Source organism: Salvelinus fontinalis, chromosome 38, assembly GCF_029448725.1.
Source record: "Salvelinus fontinalis isolate EN_2023a chromosome 38, ASM2944872v1, whole genome shotgun sequence".
Lineage (NCBI taxonomy): Eukaryota > Metazoa > Chordata > Actinopteri > Salmoniformes > Salmonidae > Salvelinus > Salvelinus fontinalis.
In genome coordinates, this window is record NC_074702.1 from 35933659 (window position 1) to 35955001 (window position 21343).

At 49.6% G+C, this 21343-nt stretch overlaps 2 protein-coding genes across 11 annotated transcripts in view; one reads left to right on the top strand and one right to left on the bottom strand.

Moving 5' to 3' along the window:
• LOC129837645 (focal adhesion kinase 1-like) overlaps positions 1–21343 on the top strand; it is a 204368-nt gene that overhangs the window by 134848 nt on the left and 48177 nt on the right. The gene's annotated exons all lie outside the window — the stretch shown is intronic.
• The window catches only part of LOC129837084 (focal adhesion kinase 1-like), a gene marked incomplete at its 3' end in the record, with an annotated part of 22222 nt that continues 883 nt past the window's right edge, over positions 5–21343 (bottom strand). The window contains exons 2-9 of the mRNA XM_055902997.1: positions 21006–21121; positions 20801–20901; positions 20310–20399; positions 19983–20187; positions 7450–7561; positions 1580–1666; positions 901–1038; positions 5–670 (exon numbers count right to left, since the gene is read on the bottom strand). Of these exons, the coding sequence (XP_055758972.1) occupies positions 5–670; positions 901–1038; positions 1580–1666; positions 7450–7561; positions 19983–20187; positions 20310–20399; positions 20801–20901; positions 21006–21121 (1515 nt within the window). The remainder of the gene's footprint in view (positions 671–900; positions 1039–1579; positions 1667–7449; positions 7562–19982; positions 20188–20309; positions 20400–20800; positions 20902–21005; positions 21122–21343) is intronic.

Below are 21343 nucleotides of genomic sequence, written 5' to 3' on the forward strand. Positions count from 1 at the left end.
CTGTTATCTCCTGCATCACCATCAGAGGGGTTACAGGAGGCAGGTCTGTTATCTCCTGCATCACCATCAGAAGGGTTACAGGAGACAGGTCTGTTATCTCCTGCATCACCATCAGAAGGGTTACAGGAGGCAGGTCTGTTATCTCCTGCATCACCATCAGAAGTGTTACAGGAGGCAGGTCTGTTATCTCCTGCATCACCATCAGAGGGGTTACAGGAGGCAGGTCTGTTATCTCCTGCATCACCATCAGAGGGGTTACAGGAGGCAGGTATGTACAACCATTATGTGTGTGTGTGGGATGTGTGTGGGATGTGTGTATGTATATATAGTGTGTGTGTGTGCTTGTATATGTGTGTGGTATTTGTGTATGTATATATATAGTGTGTGTGTGTGTGGTATGTGTGTATGTATATATAGTGTGTCTGTGTGTGGGGTATGTGTGTGTGTGGTTTGTGTGTATGTATATATAGTGTGTCTGTGCGTGGGGTATGTGTGTATGTGGTTTGTGTGTATGTATATATAGTGTGTGTTTTATTACCAGGAAGCGTTCCTCCTGCTCCAGCCACCGCTGGTCCTCCTCCATCTGCTGCTGTTGCATCATCAGCTGTTCCTCCATCAGGAGGGGGGGCAGAACCTGACCCATCACCTGCATGTCCAGAGACCCCCTGTCCTGAGACAGACCGACACAGAGAGAGAGAAAGAGAGAGAGAGAAAGAGAGATATAGAGAAAGAGCAAAAGAGAGAGAAAGAGAGAAAGAGAGAGAGAGAGAGAGAGAAAGAGAAAAAGAGAGATTGAGAGAATCAGTGCATTGTCCCTCACCAACCTCAATCGCTACTACAGTACCATCTTGTTATTGGGAGCACCAGGTGTACAACACTGGTCCATCCCCAGATCCTTACCTCCATGTTGGGGGACCACATGGGGAGGTCCTGCTGCCGGTGGTGGTTCCAGGTGTCATGGGGATCGTGGGATGCCTGGGGAGGGTACATCCCACTGGTCATGGAGGGCATGCCGTGGGGGCCTGGGTATCCTGCTATCTGGGAAGGACAGGGGCCTTTGAATTAGTAATGTATCTACTTAAATCAGGAACCCCCAAGAGCCCAAATACCAAAACAGAATCCCATGACATCTAGGGAAAGGCCTGTTATAACTACTGTATAAACACAGGGTACTGTCTCATGTCTCTCTGTCAGTGTGTTGTAGTAGCTAGGCTACCTGCTAGTGGTTATGCTGTTATAACTACTTTATAACACAATGTACCAGCTCTCCTTGCTCTACCTGCTAGTGGTTATGATGTTATAACTACTTTATAACACAATGTACCAGCTATCCTTGCTCTACCTGCTAGTGGTTATGCTGTTATAACACATTTAAAATTTACATTTGAGTCATTTAGCAGACACTCTTGTCCAGAGGGATTTACAGGAGCAATTAGGGTTAAGTGCCTTGCTCAACGGTACATCGACAGATTTACCTAGTCGGCTCAGGGATTCAAACCAGTAACATTTCGGTTACTGGTCCAACGCTCTTAACTGCTAGGCTACCTACCCCCCCGTGTACCAGCTCTCCTTGCTCTACCTGGTAGTGGGTGGGCTGCCCCAGGTGCTGTGGGCTGGGGTAGAACCCCTCACTGGAGCGTGGGCTTGGGTACCCTGGTCTGCTGGGCTATAGAGAGACAGACAGAGAGCTCTGTTAAATACATGCTGCTGCTTCATCTCCATAGCTAGGTCTGGGTTAGATAGAGCTAGGCACACACACACACACACACTGACTGGCAGACACACACACACACACACACACACTGACTGGCACACACACACACACACACACACACACACACACACACACACACACACACACACACACACACACACACACACACACACACACACACACACACACACACACACACACACACACACACACACACACACACACACTGACTGGCACGCACACACACACACACACACACACTGACTGGCAGATGCAATGTGTGTGGACAGAGTTAGAGCTGTTCAAAAGGGAAACAAAGAAAGGCTATGAAACAAGCAGGCGGTTAGTTCAACATCCACAAAAAAGTTACATGAGAGTTCTGGTGTTGGACTTAGTAGAGTTGCTGGTTATTTTTGGTGCGGGGGAGGGGGGGATGAGGGTAGAATAATCATCTCCAATTCAGGGTGACTTGTTGACAGGCAGGCAGGCAACAATCTCCTCCTCCACTGAGCATTGCACTCAGACTTTCCTTATATTTAATCATAGCGAGACATCTACCTTACAGACCTTTTCACAGTAAGCTTCTCGAGGCCAAACCTCCCGATTAGCAAAAGACAGTGAACAAAACAGAACAGGCTGTAAGTTACAACATGTGACAACACTGTGGAAACATGAAATGATGTGCAAGAGACAGAGTTCAGATGCTCATTTAGAACACGTACAATAGAAACATCATAAAACAGGAAATCCAAGATTCTACACTGTACACAACGTTGGGATGGCTAAGATGACGACAACGGAAGCATCAACCAACCGTGTTGAAAAAGGACCAATGAGAGCAGCATGTTTTCATGGTAGAATAACAGTAGATTGCATCATCCAGAGATCTGGAGGGAGGAGACGTCACCCTGCTGTACAGTACTGCATACTGCATCCCAAATGGAACCCTGTTCCCTAACATAGTGCCCTTCTTTCCTCCAGAGGCCTATGGGCCCAGGTTAAAAGTAGTGCACTACATAGGGGAAAAGGGTGCCATTTGGGACAAGGATTACACAAGAATCCTACACAGGCTCTGAAAGTGAGTGACAACCTGAGGACATTTCAATAGCATTTCCCCCTCAAGGCCAAGGCACATTGTGTTAGCATGTGTTAAGACAACATGCCGCTTTCCAAACAGCTTAGTGTCACAATATTCAACAAAGAAAATCACTAAATCTACGTTGGGCCAAAACATTATTTAATTCTAAATGTAATTTAATGTTACTCTAGTTTGTTTGCCATCATACTCAGTGTAAGTATTTAGGCGACAGCTTTTAACAAATCCACAATAATCATCTAACTAGATTTGAAGCCATTTTGTGTCTCTTGTCAAAGTGAAATAGCACTATAATGGATCACTGTTGCATCCTAAAAGGAGCCCTATGAGAAACAGCCAGTGATTTCTCTACATAACTTGACACTGAAATCCCTGGATTGGAACTGAACAGTGTCCAGCCCTGCTGTGTGTCTTTCAGAGAGACACCACTAGAGTGGCGTATGTCAAAACCTTTACAGCTCTGATCTCTTTAATGCTGTGGCCCTCTGTCCTGTCCTGTTCCACCGGCCTGTATGGATCTGTGGACTGCATGGGTCAGCTGCTGCTTTTGGGGTGGCTGTAGCATGTCAGTGTGGAGGTGGGGGTAGAGGATCTGACCACCGCAGGGGGCATGGAGGGTCTCCTCAGGGCTGCACGGTGGGGGGTGGGGGGGAAGGACAGTTGGGGGTAGCACAAGGAGGGCTGAGAGCCAAAGCACAGGCAGGGCTGAGAGCCAAAGCATTGAGGTAGGGGGGGGGGGGGGGGAATTGCAGACAGGACAGGACAGGACACACACAATGTGTATAGCATGATGATGATGACACAGACAGAGACAGAGACAGAGACAGACAGACCAGACAGACGGAGGGACCAGACAGATAGACAGACAGACGGAGGTACCAGACAGACAGACAGACGGAGGTACCAGACAGACAGACGGAGGTACCAGTCAGACAGACGGAGGTACCAGTCAGACAGACGGAGGTACCAGACAGACAGACGGACCAGAAAGACGGAGGGACCAGACATACAGACAGACGGAGGTACCAGACAGACAGACGGAGGTACCAGACAGACAGAAGGAGGGACCAGACAGACAGACAGACAGACGAGGGACCAGACAGACAGACAGACAGATGGAGGGACCAGACAGACATACAGACAGATGGAGGGACCAGACAGACAGACAGCGGGACCAGACAGACAGACAGACAGATGGAGGGACCAGACAGACAGAGAGACGGAGGGACCAGCCAGACAGACGGAGGTACCAGATAGACGGGACGGGGGGGGGGGGGAATTGCAGACAGGACAGGACAGGACACACACAATGTGTATAGCATGATGATGATGACACAGACAGAGACAGACAGACAGACAGAGGGACCAGACAGACGGAGGGACCAGACAGATAGACAGACAGACAGACGGAGGTACCAGACAGACAGACGGAGGTACCAGTCAGACAGACGGAGGTACCAGACAGACAGACGGACCAGAAAGACGGAGGGACCAGACATACAGACAGACGGAGGTACCAGACAGACAGACGGAGGTACCAGACAGACAGAAGGAGGGACCAGACAGACAGACAGACAGACGAGGGACCAGACAGACAGACAGACAGATGGAGGGACCAGACAGACATACAGACAGATGGAGGGACCAGACAGACAGACAGACAGCGGGACCAGACAGACAGACAGACAGATGGAGGGACCAGACAGACAGAGAGACGGAGGGACCAGCCAGACAGGCAGAGGGACCATACAGACAGACAGGATGGAGGGACCAAACAGACAGACAGACAGAGGGACCAGACAGACAGACAGACAGATAGAGGGACCAGACAGACAGACAGACAGACAGACCAGACAGACAGACATATGGAGGGACCAGACAGACAGCACGCAGGGACCAGACAGACAGGCAGAGGGACCAGCCAGACAGGCAGAGGGACCATACAGACAGACAGGATGGAGGGACCAAACAGACAGACAGACAGAGGGACCAGACAGACAGACAGACAGATAGAGGGACCAGACAGACAGACAGACAGACAGACCAGACAGACAGACATATGGAGGGACCAGACAGACAGCACGCAGGGACCAGACAGACAGGCAGAGGGACCAGACAGACAGGCAGAGGGACCAGACAGACAGACAGACAGACATATGGAGGGACCAGACAGACAGACGGAGGGAGGGAGGGACCAGACAGACAGACAGACAGAGGGAGGGAGGGACCAGACAGACAGACAGACAGACAGAGAGACCAGACAGACAGATGGAGGGACCAGACAGACAGATAGACGGAGGGAGACAAGGGAACAGAGACACTGAGACACAGGGAGATGTGGTCAGACACACAGACAGACATATAACAAGCACATTGAGACATGATGGAACATTGCTGAAGACAAAGCCAGCTGGGTGATAAGCTGTAAGCAGAGAGCTGGTAGAGGAACTAATGGGGAAGGAGAGCAGGGAAGTCAGCTGGGGAGGAGAGCAGGGTAGTCAGTGGGGGAGAACAGCAAGGTAGTCAGTAAGGGGGGGACAGGATAGTCACATAAAATAGTCCCTTGATTAAAGATTCCCTTGATAAAAAAGTATCTTGATGAAATAGTTCCCATCAATAGTCATCACACAGTATTAGAAGAAAATGGTGGTTATAAACTCAGCAAAAAAAAGAAACGTCCCTTTGTCAGGACCCTGTCTTTCAAAGATAGTTCATAAAAATCCAAATAACCTCACAGATCTTCATTGTAAAGGGTTTAAACACTGTTTCCCATGCTTGTTCAATGAACCATAAACAATTAATGAACATGCACCTGTGGAACGGTCGTTAAGATACTAACAGCTTACAGACGGTAGGCAATTAAGGTCACAGTTATGGAAACTTAGGACACTAAAGAGGCCTTTCTACCGACTCTGAAAAACACCAAAAGAAAGATGCCCAGGTTCCCTGCTCATCTGCATGAATGTGCCTTAGGCATGCTGCAAGGAGGCATGAGGACTGCAGATGTGGCCAGGGCAATAAATTGCAGTGTCCGTACTGAGACGCCTAAGACAGCGCTACAGGGAGACAGGACGGACAGCTGATCGTCCTCGCAGTGACAGACCACGTGTACCAACATCTGCACATTATCGGTACATTCGAACATCACACCTGCAGGACAGGTACAGGATGGCAACGACAACTGCTCAATTTATACCAGGAATGCACAATCCCTCCATCAGTGCTCAGACTGTCCGGATTAGGCTGAGAGAGGCTGGACTGAGGGCTTATAGGCCTGTTGTAAGGTAGGTCCACACCAGACATCACCGGCAACAGCGTCGCCTATGGGCACAAACCCACCGTCGCTGGACCAGACAGAACTGGCAAAAAGTGCTCTTCATCTGACGAGTCGCGGTTTTGTCTCACCAGGGATGATGGTTGGATTCTCATTTATCGTCGAAGGAATGAGCGTTACAACAAGGCCTGTACTCTGGAGCAGGATCGATTTGGAGGAGGAGGGTCCGTAATGGTCTGGGGCGGTGTGTCACAGCATCATCAGACTGAGCTTGTTGTCATTGCAGGCAATCTCAACACTGTGCGTTACAGGGAAGACATCCTCCTCCCTCATGCGGTACCCTTCCTGCAGACTCATTCTGACATGACCCTCCAGCATGACAATGCCACCAGCCATACTACTCGTTCTGTGCGTGATTTCCTGCAAGACAGGAATGTCAGTGTTCTGCCATGGCCAGCGAAGAGCCCGGATCTCAATCCCATTGAGCACGCCTGGGACCTGTTGGATCAGAGGGTGAGGGCAGGGCTATTCCCCCCAGAATTGTCCGGGAACTTGCCTTGGTGGAAGAGTGGGGTAACATCTCACAGCAAGAACTGGCAAATCTGGTGCAGTCCATGAGGAGGAGATCCACTGCAGTACTTAATGCAGCTGGTGGCCACACCAGATACTGACTGTTACTTTTGATTTTGACCCCTTCTTTGTTCAGGGACACATTTCTGTTAGTCACATGTCTGTGGAACTTGTTCAGTTTATGTCTCAGTTGTTGAATCTTGCTTTGTTCATACAAATATTTACACATGTTAAGTTTGCTGAAAATAAATGTAGTTGACAGTGAGAGGACGTTTCTTTTTTTGCAGAGTTGATATGGTGGCTGTACACAGAGCTGTTCAGTCACAGCAGCCAGCAGTGTTTGCCCATGGTGGAGACTAGTTCCTGAGAATAGGACCATGGGTTAACAATAGATAAGGCTTTAATAATGTAATTCCTGAGGGAGTCACTGACTAAAGCCTCAAGCTTGACTGTACTGTTGTATTTGTGTACAGTGTTTACAGATGTCACACCATGAAAACTCCTCTTGTAATGGGAGCAGCCAACTGACAGACTGACTGCCAAGATAGGTGTTGATGATGACGTCTGTGACCTCCTTGTGGCCGAGGCATAAAGTCGCTGTGTGTGTGTGTGTGTGTGTGTGTCTATTAATGTGCTTCTGTGTGTGTGTGTCTAAAAGTGTGCATCTGTGAGTGTGTGTGTGACCCTCTCTCTATCTGTGTGTGTGTGTGTGTGCGACTCTCTCTCTATCTGTGTGTGTGCGTGCGTGCGTGCGTGCGTGTGTGTGTGTGCGCGTGTGTGTGTGTAAGCTCTTACTTTAGGCGGCGCCTCGTCGGACCCCCCTGAGTCCCAGGACACAGAGACCTGACGTCTCATCTCCATACGTGTCCTCTCCTTCTGCTGCAGCTTCTCCTCCTCCAATATCTGACTGCAGAGAGACAGATCAAACCACTGTGACTGTGTGTGTGTGTGTGTCCGTGATACTATCAGACTTCAGGAGTGTCCAGCCAGGAGCATAACTATAGTTTAGTTCAGCATCTCCTAAAAAGACCTAAACCTGTGGTGCTGTGGCTTTGAGAGGGGAGGAGAGATACGCTGGATAAACTCTGTACAGGTTATTGTACTGTTCCTGTACATGGTGACAGGTTTCTCCACTACAATTCAGGGATGGATATTGTTGCAGCGTAGCTACAGCCACAAGGTCCATGTCCTTCACTGTTAAGTCCTGCTGCGTTCTCAGCTGGTGTTGTTTACAGAGCTGTCCTGTTAGCTGACAGGGTGGGTTTCACACAGCTGGGTACTACAACAACCTTCCCTTGTAACCACCTACATCCTCTTGTCCTGAGCTACAGTACATAGTATGCATACCAAATGGCTCCCTATTTCCTTAATAGTGCACTACTTTTGACCAGAGCTCTATGGGCCTTGTTTAAAGTAGTGCACTATAAAGGGAATAGGGAGCCATTTGAGAGTCAGCCAATATGGTACACACACAGGACCTTAAGGAATACAGAGTAGGGAAAGCAAACAGCGGTCCCACTCCACCCAGCCTGGATCTGCTACAGTGATGTTATGCCTCTGGTCCACAGCACATGGAAACCCATTGGACATGCACAAAAAGAGGGGAAACCGCTCAAACACATGAAACAGCTTCCCTCCCCTCAGAACCTGCAATAGCCATTAGAGGAATAAGCCATTTATAGAATCACACAATGAGAGGAGATGTGGCTCAACTCTACTGTACTGTTCTGTACTGTTCTGACAATACCTTTCAGCCAGCATTAACTTAGACCCAAGTCTGAACAGAATGCAGGCAATTCACTGAGCCAAACATTCTTCTGGATGCTGAGAACTCTGGAGTGTCTCCTCCCAACTAAACAAAGAACAGTTACATGAAGTGGAGGGTGCTCCAGCCTAAATACAGGCAGTAAACTGTGTCCCATGAACCCCACAGTCTCTCTCTCTGTCCCTCACGCTCCCTCTCTCGCTCTCCATCTCTCCCTTTCTGTCTCTGTCTTTCTCTCTGGGAGGGACGACTATTTGTGGAAACAGCATTAGTCCTGGCTGCCATGCTGCCTTTGTATCTCTGTTCTTTACTGCCCAGATCAGTCACTCAATATAGTCGCTGCTGTCCTTGTCTGTTCCTAAGGCTAGAACTGAGATGGGGAAAAAATCATTTTCCCATAATGCCCCTTCATCCTGGAACATGCTTCAGAAGATTTTAAAGTTAGGGGAGTTAGTGTCCTTGTCTGTTTTTAAGACACTGATTGACAACACTGTTTGTGATAACTGCAGTTGTTTCTAATCTTCAGTTGTATCTTTAACTTGTGATACTTTGTCTTTTGTGTGTATTCTGTATTTTTCTGTAATGTTTTGTGGACACACTGCTATTTCCCTGTTTTGCCTTCTTGCCAGGTCGCCCTAACTAAAGAGGTTTTTAACTTCAATGGGTTTAACCTGGTTAAATAAAGGTTAAATAAATAAAACATGTGTGATAGCAGCAGTAAATCAGACAAGAACAACAACATGGGGACCACCTGTCCTGGTCATTCTCCAGAACACACAACACAAACCTGACCCGTCTGTTAACAAGTTACAGGCTATTAGCACCGTTGCCTCTAATAACAAAAGTGTTCGCAGTGTTGCTGACAAAACATTATATAAAGTATTACTTTCTGTTGACTAGCTAATAGCTACTACCTTTAAAAAGAAAATCAAACAGTCTGACAGTAACTCAACAGCATTGCAATGGAAGCACACTGAATGCCATGCTAAATGACTCTCCAAACATATTCACTACTCACCAGCGTCACTTTGCTAGAGTTCCATATCATCAATGCTCAGAATAAGTCTGGAAAACTGTATTGTGAGGGACCTGAATCAAAACCATTCCTTCACAGCCAACTACATCACTCCACATTTGCTCAAGGCAGACCTCAATAGGACATATCCAGTCAACTGAGTCACGGAGAGAAGGAGATAAGGAAGGAAAAGCCCTGACTGTTACCTTACAACAGTGGGAGTTGAGCTGCCTCGTGTGCTGCTAGAGGAACAGGAGACCATATCCACTTAGATAATCCATTAGGGGAGAGACGTCCAGTACGCATGACACAAGTGTCCCAGAGACCAGACAGACAACCAGGCAGAGAGTCCTAGAGACCAGACAGACAACCAGGCAGAGAGTCCCAGAGACCAGACAGACAACCAGGCAGAGAGTCCCAGAGATCAGACAGACAACCAGGCAGAGAGTCCCAGAGACCAGACAGACAACCAGGCAGAGAGTCCCAGAGACCAGACAGACAACCAACCAGAGAGTCCTAGAGACCAGACAGATAACCAGGCAGAGAGTCCCAGAGACCAGACAGACGACCAGGCAGAGAGTCCCAGAGACCAGACAGACAACCGGGCAGAGTACCAGAGACTAGACAGACGACCAGGCAGAGAGTCCCAGAGACCAGACAGACAACCAGGCAGAGTCCCAGAGACCAGACACACAACCAGGCAGAGAGTCCCAGAGACCAGACAGACAACCAGGCAGAGAGTCCCAGAGACCAGACAGACGACCAGGCAGAGAGTCCCAGAGACAAGACAGACAACCGGGCAGAGTACCAGAGACTAGACAGACGACCAGGCAGAGAGTCCCAGAGACCAGACAGACAACCAGGCAGAGTCCCAGAGACCAGACAGACAACCAGGCAGAGAGTCCCAGAGACCAGACAGACAACCGGGCAGAGTCCCAGAGACTTGAAAGACAACCAGGCAGAGAGTCCCAGAGACCAGACAGACAACCAGGCAGAGAGTCCCAGAGACCAGACAGACAACCAGGCAGAGAGTCCCAGAGACCAGACAGACAACCAGGCAGAGTCCCAGAGACCAGACAGACAACCAGGCAGAGAGTCCCAGAGACCAGACAGACAACCAGGCAGAGAGTCCCAGAGACCAGACAGACGACCAGGCAGAGAGTCCCAGAGACCAGACAGACAACCAGGCAGAGAGTCCCAGAGACCAGACAGACGACCAGGCAGAGAGTCCCAGAGACCAGACAGACAACCAGGCAGAGAGTCCCAGAGACCAGACAGACAACCAGGCAGAGAGTCCCAGAGACCAGACAGACAACCAGGCAGAGAGTCCCAGAGACCAGACAGACAACCAGGCAGAGAGTCCCAGAGACCAGACAGACAACCAGGCAGAGAGTCCCAGAGACCAGACAGACAACCAGGCAGAGAGTCCCAGAGACCAGGCAGACAACCAGGCAGAGAGTCCCAGAGACCAGACAGACAACCAGGCAGAGAGCCCCAGAGACCAGACAGACAACCAGGCAGAGAGCCCCAGAGACCAGACAGACAACCAGGCAGAGAGTCCCAGAGACCAGACAGACAACCAGGCAGAGTCCCAGAGACCAGACAGACAACCAGGCAGAGAGTCCCAGAGACCAGACAGACAACCAGGCAGAGAGTCCCAGAGACCAGGCAGACAACCAGGCAGAGAGTCCCAGAGACCAGACAGACAACCAGGCAGAGAGCCCCAGAGACCAGACAGACAACCAGGCAGAGAGCCCCAGAGACCAGACAGACAACCAGGCAGAGAGTCCCAGAGACCAGACAGACAACCAGGCAGAGTCCCAGAGACCAGACAGACAACCAGGCAGAGAGTCCCAGAGACCAGACAGACAACCAGGCAGAGAGTCCCAGAGACCAGACAGACAACCAGGCAGAGAGTCCCAGAGACCAGACAGCCAACCAGGTAGAGAGTCCCAGAGACCAGACAGACAACCAGGCAGAGAGTCCCAGAGACCAGACAGACAACCAGGCAGAGTCCCAGAAACAAGGGTCTATTAGAACTGGAACAGCACTCAGTCAATAAACTAGTCTTCAAAAGAAAACAGAATGGGGGACTAGCCCTCTGTCTGTTCAGTCCAGATCAGCTGCCTCCTCCTCATGCCTTCCTTCTTACTCTACTGGCCTACTCAGGCAGCGGGTTGCACTTGGCATCTGTCCAATAAATGCGCAGGCAGGCGGGTGGTTGGGCGGTTGGCTTGTTAAAGGTTGGACACTGAACTGAAGCCCTCCACTGTGGAGCTGAGATAGAGGCTGGAGAAGATGTCTCGGTGACGGTGAACTGAAGCCCTCCGCTGTGGAGCCGAGATAGAGGCTGGAGAAGATGTCTCGGTGACGGTGAACTGAAGCCCTCCACTGTGGAGCTGAGATAGAGGCTGGAGAAGATGTCTCGGTGACGGTGAACTGAAGCCCTCCACTGTGGAGCTGAGATAGTGGCTGGAGAAGATGTCTCGGTGACGGTGAACTGAAGCCCTCCACTGTGGAGCTGAGATAGAGGCTGGAGAAGATGTCTCGGTGACGGTGAACTGAAGCCCTCCACTGTGGAGCTGAGATAGAGGCTGGAGAAGATGTCTCGGTGACGGTGAACTGAAGCCCTCCACTGTGGAGCTGAGATAGAGGCTGGAGAAGATGTCTCGGTGACGGTGAACTGAAGCCCTCCACTGTGGAGCCGAGATAGAGGCTGGAGAAGATGTCTGGGTGATGGTGAACTGAAGCCCTCCGCTGTGGAGCCGAGATAGAGGCTGGAGAAGATGTCTCGGTGATGGTGAACTGAAGCCCTCCACTGTGGAGCTGAGATAGAGGCTGGAGAAGATGTCTGGGTGATGGTGAACTGAAGCCCTCCACTGTGGAGCTGAGATAGAGGCTGGAGAAGATGTCTCGGTGATGGTGAACTGAAGCCCTCCACTGTGGAGCTGAGATAGAGGCTGGAGAAGATGTCTCGGTGACGGTGAACTGAAGCCCTCCACTGTGGAGCTGAGATAGAGGCTGGAGAAGATGTCTGGGTGATGGTGAACTGAAGCCCTCCGCTGTGGAGCCGAGATAGAGGCTGGAGAGGTTTGTCTCGGTGACGGTGAGGTTAAAGCAGCGCTAGAGCCAAACCTGCCGATCTGGCAAGACGTGGTCAAGCAGCCAGACAGACACAGTCTCTCAGGTCAGCTCAGTGCAGAGCAGATAGAAAGGCTCAGGATCAGAGGCATAGGGTTTGGTTAGGACAGCCCCCTTTTCCATGGGACTTAATAAGACCATCCCCTCAGAGTTCTCCTCTCACAGTGAGACTAGCTGGAGTCATATCTGCAGGACAATACCACAGAGCTGTCTTTACAACTGACTTTACAACTTCCAAGCAGCAGCTAAATACAGTACAGTGGTACCATGTAAGGGTATATGACAGTGGTACCGTGTAAGGGTATATGACAGTGGTACCGTGTAAGGGTATATGACAGCGGTACCGTGTAAGGGTATATGACAGCGGTACCGTGTAAGGGTATATGACAGCGGTACCGTGTAAGGGTATATGACAGCGGTACCGTGTAAGGGTATATGACAGCGGTACCGTGTAAGGGTATATGACAGCGGTACCGTGTAAGGGTATATGACAGCGGTACCGTGTAAGGGTATATGACAGCGGTACCGTGTAAGGGTATATGACAGCGGTACCGTGTAAGGGTATATGACAGCGGTACCGTGTAAGGATATATGACAGCGGTACCGTGTAAGGATATATGACAGCGGTACCGTGTAAGGATATATGACAGCGGTACCGTGTAAGGGTATTATGACAGCGGTACCGTGTAAGGGTATTATGACAGCGGTATCGTGTAAGGGTATATGACAGCGGTACCGTGTAAGCGCATATTACAGCGGTACCGTGTAAGGGTATATGACAACGGTACCGTGTAAGGGTATATGACAACGGTACCGTGTAAGGGTATATGACAGTGGTACCGTGTAAGGGTATATGACAGTGGTACCGTGTAAGGGTATATGACAACGGTACCGTGTAAGGGTATATGACAGTGGTACCGTGTAAGGGTATATGACAGTGGTACCGTGTAAGGGTATATGACAGTGGTATCTTGTAAGGGTATATGACAGCGGTATCTTGTAAGGGTATATGACAGCGGTACCGTGTAAGGGCATATGACAGCGGTACCGTGTAAGGGTATATGACAGCGGTACCGTGTAAGGGTATATGACAGCGGTACCGTGTAAGGGTATATGACAGCGGTACCGTGTAAGGGTATACGACAGCGGTACCGTGTAAGGGTATACGACAGCGGTACCGTGTAAGGGTATACGACAGCGGTACCGTGTAAGGGTATACGACAGCGGTACCGTGTAAGGGTATACGACAGCGGTACCGTGTAAGGGTATACGACAGCGGTACCGTGTAAGGGTATATGACAGCGGTACCGTGTAAGGGTATATGACAGCGGTACCGTGTAAGGGTATATGACAGCGGTACCGTGTAAGGGTATATGACAGCGGTACCATGTAAGCTGGCATGTTGGAGAAAGATCCTGCCTTAGTATTCTGTGTTTGCGCACGCACACACACACACACACACACACACACACACACACACACACACACACACACACACACACACACCCCCCCCCCCCCCCCCCCCCCCCCCCCCCTCTTTCTGGCAGCTGTGCTCCCTAATTTATATGATGACATAAAACAAGTCTCAACCAATGAACCCCACATCAAATGCCTTTTATGGGCCTGGCTTTTCATTTAAATAGTATTAAGAGTGTAAATATTGACATGGTTTCCAGGACACAGCCACTTCCATGCTGCTGGAGCACCAGAACATGACCGATGTGGTGGGACTCAGAAAGACAAGTAGAAAGTGGAGGTGTGACTCATGCTGAGTTTTAAACAGGATAATAAAAGCACAGCACTCTTATTTTCCGACATGTCTTCACTGTGTAAACCAAGGGCACTGTGATGGGAGACAGCATGGCAGGCAGCAGCACAGCTCACACAGATGCAGCATCTACAGGTCTGTTCTATAGCAGTCACTGATGGAAAGGAGACAGATCCCTACGTCATGAAGTGAAGTTAAAACTACTTCACCATGGCCCCAGGGTATCTTACCTGGACATCCAAATGCCTAGCAACACAAGCGTGAGCATGCATGGAAATGACGCTGACACTTCATTCTCACGAAAACCCTACCCTGTCAATGAAGGGAAAATGTCCAGCATTGCATCAGAGGGGAATTCAAAGGCAGTTACCAGGGTGTGTGTCTAGACCTTTCTTGTGAAGGATTACCTGAAGGTGTGTCACGTTCCTGACCTATTTATGTTAGTTGTTATGTGTGTTAGTTGGTCAGGACGTGAGGTTGGGTGGGCATTCTATGTTTTCTGTTTCTGTGTTGGTTTTGGGTTACCTGGTATGGCTCTTAATTAGAGGCAGGTGTTTGGCGTTCCTCTAATTAAGAGTCATATTTAGGTAGGCGTTGTCACAGTGTTCGTTGTGGGTGATTGTCTCCTGTGCCTGTGTTATGTCTTACACCATACGGGATTGTTTCGGTTGTTCGTTTCGTTTCGTTTCGATGTAGTATGTTTCCTGTCCGTAAGTGTTACGTGTTAGTTATGTAAGTTTATGTTCAGTTTTCGTCTACGTCGTTTTCTTGTTTTGTAGTTTGGAAAGTGTTTTGTTTCGTTTCGTGTTGCCATCGCATTTATAATAAAGATGGCTTATTTCCCAAATGCTGCGTATTGGTCTGAAGATCCTTCTCTCCTCACCTCGTCCGAGGATGAGGAGAGCACCAGCCGTTACAGAATCACCCACCACTCCAGAGCCAAGCAGCGGAGTCGACGGAGAAAGGGACGGGAAAACAAGGATTTCTGGACTTGGGAGCAGATAATGAATGGAGAAGGTCCCTGGGCTAAGGCAGGAGAAAATCGCCGTTCTCAGGAAGAGAGGGAGGCAGCTAAAGCCCAGGAGCGGTGGTTTGAGGAGGCAGCAAGGAGACGTGGCTGGAAGCCCGAAAAGCCATGGGAGCAGCTGGAGGCACTGGGGAGTGCAGAGGCTACCGGAGAGAGGAACCGGAGCTATGAGGGAACGCGTCTGGCACGGAAGCCCGAAAAGCCCATAAGTAATTCCCAAAAATTTCTTGGGGGGAGGCTAGGAGGTAGTGGGCCAAGGGCAGGTAGGAGACCTGCGCCCACTTCCCAGGCTTACCGTGGAGAGCGGGAGTACGGGCAGGCGCCGTGTTACGCAGTAGAGCGCACGGTGTCTCCTGTACGAGTGCATAGCCCAGTGCGGGTTATTCCACCTCCCCGCACTGGGAGGGCTAGATTGAGTATTGAGCCAGGTGTCATGAGGCCGGCTCAACGCGTCTGGTCTCCAGTGCGTCTCCTCGGGCCGGCATACATGGCACCTGCCTTACGCATGGTTTCCCCGGTTCGCCTACATAGCCCGGTGCGGGTTATTCCACCTCCCCGCACTGGTCGGGCAACCGGGAGTATTCAACCAGGTAAGGTTGGGCAAGCTCAATGCTCAAGAGTGCCAGTACGCCTCCACGGTCCGGTATTTCCGGCACCACCTCCCCGCCCCAGCCTAGTACCTACAGTGTCTACACTACGCACTAGGCTACCAGTGCGTATCCTGAGCCCTGTTCCTCCTCCACGCACTCTCCCTGTAGTGCGTGTATCTAGCCCGGTGCCTCCAGTTCCGGCCCCACGCACTAAGCTACCAGTGCGTCTCCAGAGCCCTGTACAAACTGTATCTTCTCCCCCTACTAATCCTGATGTGCTTGTCCTCAGCCCGGCGTCACCAGTGCCGGTACCACGCATCAGTTATAGAGTGGGCTTTGAGAATACAGTGTGCCCTGTCCCTGCTCCCCGCACTAGTAGGAAGGTGCTTATCCTTAGCCCGGTGCCTCCAGTTCCGGCACCACGCACCAGGTCTACAGTGCACCGTATCCGGCCAGAGCCATCCGTCTCCCCAGCGCCATCTGAGCCATCCGTCTCCCCAGCGCCATCTGAGCCATCCGTCTCCCCAGCGCCATCTGAGCCATCCGTCTCCCCAGCGCCGTCTGAGCCATCCGTCTGCCAGGAGCCTGCAAAGCCGCCCGTCTGCCATGAGCCTGCAAAGCCGCCCGTCTGCCATGAGCCTACTGAGCCGTCAGCCAGACAGGAGCCGCTAGAGCCGTCAGCCAGACAGGAGCCGCTAGAGCCGTCAGCCAGACAGGATCTGCCAGAGCCGCCAACCAGACAGGATCTGCCAGAGCCGCCAACCAGACAGGATCTGCCAGAGCCGCCAACCAGACAGGATCTGCCAGAGCCGCCAACCAGACAGGATCTGCCAGAGCCGCCAACCAGACAGGATCTGCCAGAGCCGCCAGAGAGCCATGAGCAGCCAGAGCCGTCAGAGCGCCATGAGCAGCCAGAGCCGTCAGAGCGCCATGAGCAGCCAGAGCCGTCAGAGCGCCATGAGCAGCCAGAGCCGTCAGAGCGCCATGAGCAGCCAGAGCCGTCAGAGCGCCATGAGCAGCCAGAGCCGTCAGAGCGCCATGAGCAGCCAGAGCCGTCAGAGCGCCATGAGCGTCGAGAGCCGTCAGAGCGCCATGAGCGTCGAGAGCCGTCAGAGCGCCATGAGCGTCGAGAGCCGTCAGAGCGCCATGAGCGTCGAGAGCCGTCAGCCTGCCATGAGCGTCGAGAGCCGTCAGCCTGCCATGAGCGTCGAGCGCCGTCAGCCTGCCATGAGCGTCGAGAGCCGTCAGCCTGCCATGAGCGTCGAGAGCCGTCAGCCTGCCATGAGCGTCGAGAGCCGTCAGCCAGCCATGAGCGTCGAGATTCGTCAGTCAGCCATGAGCTGCCCTTCAGCCTGAAAAGGCTAGATACCCAGAACTGCCCATCAGTCCAGAGCTGTCTCTCTGTCCGGAGTTGCCCCTCTATCCTGATCTCCCTCTCTATCTTCATCTACCTCTATATTCTTATCTATCCCTCTGTCTTGATTTATCTCTCTGTCCCGGTGTTGTCCTTATTAGGTATATTATTAAGAGGATTTTGTGGGGGAAAAAAGAGGGTGGACATTCTTGGAGGGAGGAAGCTAGGATGGATTATGGTGGGGTGGGAATCGCGCCCGGAGCCTGAGCCACCACCGTGGTTAGATGCCCACCCAGACCCTCCCCTAGACTTTGTGCTGGTGCGTCCGGAGTTCGCACCTTGTGGGGGGGGTAATGTCACGTTCCTGACCTATTTATGTTAGTTGTTATGTGTGTTAGTTGGTCAGGACGTGAGGTTGGGTGGGCATTCTATGTTTTCTGTTTCTGTGTTGGTTTTGGGTTACCTGGTATGGCTCTTAATTAGAGGCAGGTGTTTGGCGTTCCTCTAATTAAGAGTCATATTTAGGTAGGCGTTGTCACAGTATTCGTTGTGGGTGATTGTCTCCTGTGTCTGTGTTATGTCTTACACCATACGGGATTGTTTCGGTTGTTCGTTTCGTTTCGATGTAGTATGTTTCCTGTCCGTAAGTGTTACGTGTTAGTTATGTAAGTTTATGTTCAGTTTTCGTCTACGTCGTTTGTTATTTTGTATCAGTTCAAGTGTAGTTCGTGTTCGTTTTTCCGTCTTGTCAATAAATTCATTATGTATTCAAACTCCACTGCGCCTTGGTTCAATCCCTGCTCCTCTTCGGATGAAGAAGAGGAGGACAGCCGTTACAAGGTGCTTTCCTCACCAGTATTACATACTGACCTTTACCTGAAGGTGCTTTCCTCACCAGTATTACATACTGACCTTTACCTGAAGGTGCTTTCCTCACCAGTATTACATACTGACCTTTACCTGAAGGTGCTTTCCTCACCAGTATTACATACTGACCTTTACCTGAAGGTGCTTTCCTCACCAGTATTACATACTGACCTTTACCTGAAGGTGCTTTCCTCACCAGTATTACATACTGACCTTTACCTGAAGGTGCTTTCCTCACCAGTATTACATACTGACCTTTACCTGAAGGTGCTTTCCTCACCAGTATTACATACGGACCTTTCTGCAACTGCTACTTTCATTGTTGTACATTTAAATAAATGATATATCCCCTTGATTGTTGAAGAATAGAACTTCTGAACACCTCAAGAGCTTTAGTTCACCCGTCAATACCTAACATATAAGCTTGTTTCACTTCATTGTTTTTAAGCAATGTAATTGTTAACACTGTATAGATTCAAAAACATGGTTCAAACTATCATCCTGATATCATGGATGGTCAGTCCTTGTATCCATAGCTCTGTTTATGAATGTGAGTGAGGTTACAATTCTCTAGCCTCGTTCCTCAGCTGTTTACCAAAACAGTGGCCGGTGGCCATTTGTAATTGTCTCTTTCACTACGTCCTTAATAAACCTGGGTCAGACACATATCAAACACCTGAGATCATTATAGTTTGTCCCAAAAAATCAAACCAATAGAAGAGTCCCCAAAACTCCAAGCTAAATCAAACGCACAGGTCTGACTCCCTCACCAATGGAAACCTAAGGATAGAAGGTGAGGGTAGGGCCCTGGCACTGTCCTTGTCAGTTACCATACCAACAATGAGGTCATCCCAGACAGGAAGTGGGACAGACGGGCACGGTCTGACGAGTCAGAGCTACTGAGAAAGCCATAAACCCCACCTATTTCAACAATGTATCTTCTTAAAATGTGATTTTAAACCTTAACGCTAACCTTAACACACAACCTGATGCCTAACCCTAACCTTAAATTAAGAACAAAAAGCAAATTTTTTCATGGATTTTATAGCCAATTTTGACTTTGTGGCTGTGCTATCTAGTGGAAACCAACAGAGGGATTTCCCTATGTCTCATGCCACCCAGAGGTGTGACTGACCTCAACTGAATCACAGCACCCAAAATACCATGAAGCCAAGTGTCAGCCAGAGAACTGGGCATGTAATACAGTATATCTACTTGTACAAACAAGCCAGTCAATTCCACCTTCAACGATTGAAATGTGTGGATGCTTTGGTGCCATCTAGTGACCAAGAATGAAAATCTATCTAGATGGGGTCGGCAACAGGTGGACTGTTTAAAAATATATATTTTCGTTATCTATTTAATTTAGGACATCTGTTTCAAAGTAGTCTCACAAATAGAAAAAGAGACGTGATCGTGTTTCAATATAATCAAGGTATGAAATTATTGTTATTTTTAAATACAATCTCTTTTTGGGCTTAGTTGTGGTCAATTTGCAGTGTACAAATTATTATAATTATTTTAAGGCCCCACGACTATTCGTTCCCACAACCACCCCCCCCCCCCCCCCCCCCCACCCACACTCTCTATGAGAAACATTTGGAATTGGAATTTCAGTTCACTTCCTGAACTGACTCAAATGGAATGAACTCCAACCCTGATAGATGTGCATTATTTTCCCTCCACAGTCAATGTGCCTCAGTTCAGATCTTATGACATTGTAGTTGTAGGAGATAGTCTTCAAGGTAGGATAACGCACCATGCACTACAGCAATGCAGATAGACAGACTGACGGACATACCTGAGCTGGGCTTTGAGCTCTGTGAAGCAGGGTCTCTTGCTAGGGTCGTAGGCCCAGCACTTGGTCATCAGGCTGTACAGGGTAGGGGGGCAGTTGTGGGGCATGGTCAGACGCTCTCCGTTCTCTATCCGGCCGATGACATCGTTGTTCTTCACCCCCTGGAAGGGTTTGACTCCGTAGATGAGGATCTCCCACATACACACACCTGGAGTACAGAGAAGCATATATTTATTTAAACCCTCATTTGTCAGCTAATAACATACAGCCTTGGTCTTAAAAGTTTTAGAGCACTGTTTGATAAGTACTGTATCAAATTCCCATACTCACCAAACATCCACACGTCACTGGCTGAGGTAAAGCGTCTGAAGTTAATAGATTCTGGTGCCATCCATTTGATAGGCAGTTTCCCTTTGGAGGCTGGGAGGAGAGGTGAAAGCAGGACTTTTATTTTTTGTGATCAAATGTTTTTATTGTGATTGATTAGACAGGTACACATGATCAATGCAACAAGTAACAAGACAAACACATCCCCTCCCACGGGACTTCCCTAAGCCATAGTTAGATGAGTGGTTCACAATAACAGTCTCACAGAGTCATACGCTGATGAAGAGCTGTTGAGTTTCTTTCACTCGCCCCATGCATACGTGCAACAGATATTTCCATGTTTATAATGTCCATGAATGACAACAGCCACAGCTATCTGCTTAAAGAGTGAGGAACCTAATGAATGACTTACTGATAACAAAAACAGCAGAAAGGGATCTCCTCTGGTATGCTAACTGTGGACAGTTAGTCTCCAGAACAGGTGAAACTCCTACCTTTGTAATAGGAGCTGTCCTCCATGTATCGAGACAAGCCAAAGTCTCCCAGTTTAACACAGTCCACTGAGGATACCAGCACGTTCCTGGCAGCTATATCCCTGCAAGACGCAGACATGGTTACAATGGAAAAGAGAAGAGTGGTGTGTTTACAGGAAACACACACAAGCCATATTAATAAGGCTAGATTGGGGTGAGGGCTTACCTATGTACAAACCGCTTGCTCTCCAGGTAGGCGAGTGCTGTACTTAGCTGGAAAGCGTAAAGAATCAGTGATGCCAAGTCGAGGTTGTATTTTCTCACTTGCAGAAAGGAGCGTAGCTATAAAGATGGAAGAGAAAACAAAAAGATAATACTCACTTTAGCATGTACATTAAATACAGGGATGGATTGATGCAGGAGCTTCATGGGGCTGAAGCCCCTGGGCTCAGGCCCGTTGGGGGCCCAAGAGATAAAAAAAAGATTAAAAAAATGTATAACAATAATAAAGGAGTTATATAGAGTATTTATAAAATATGTAGTATATATTTTGAGTGTAGACAG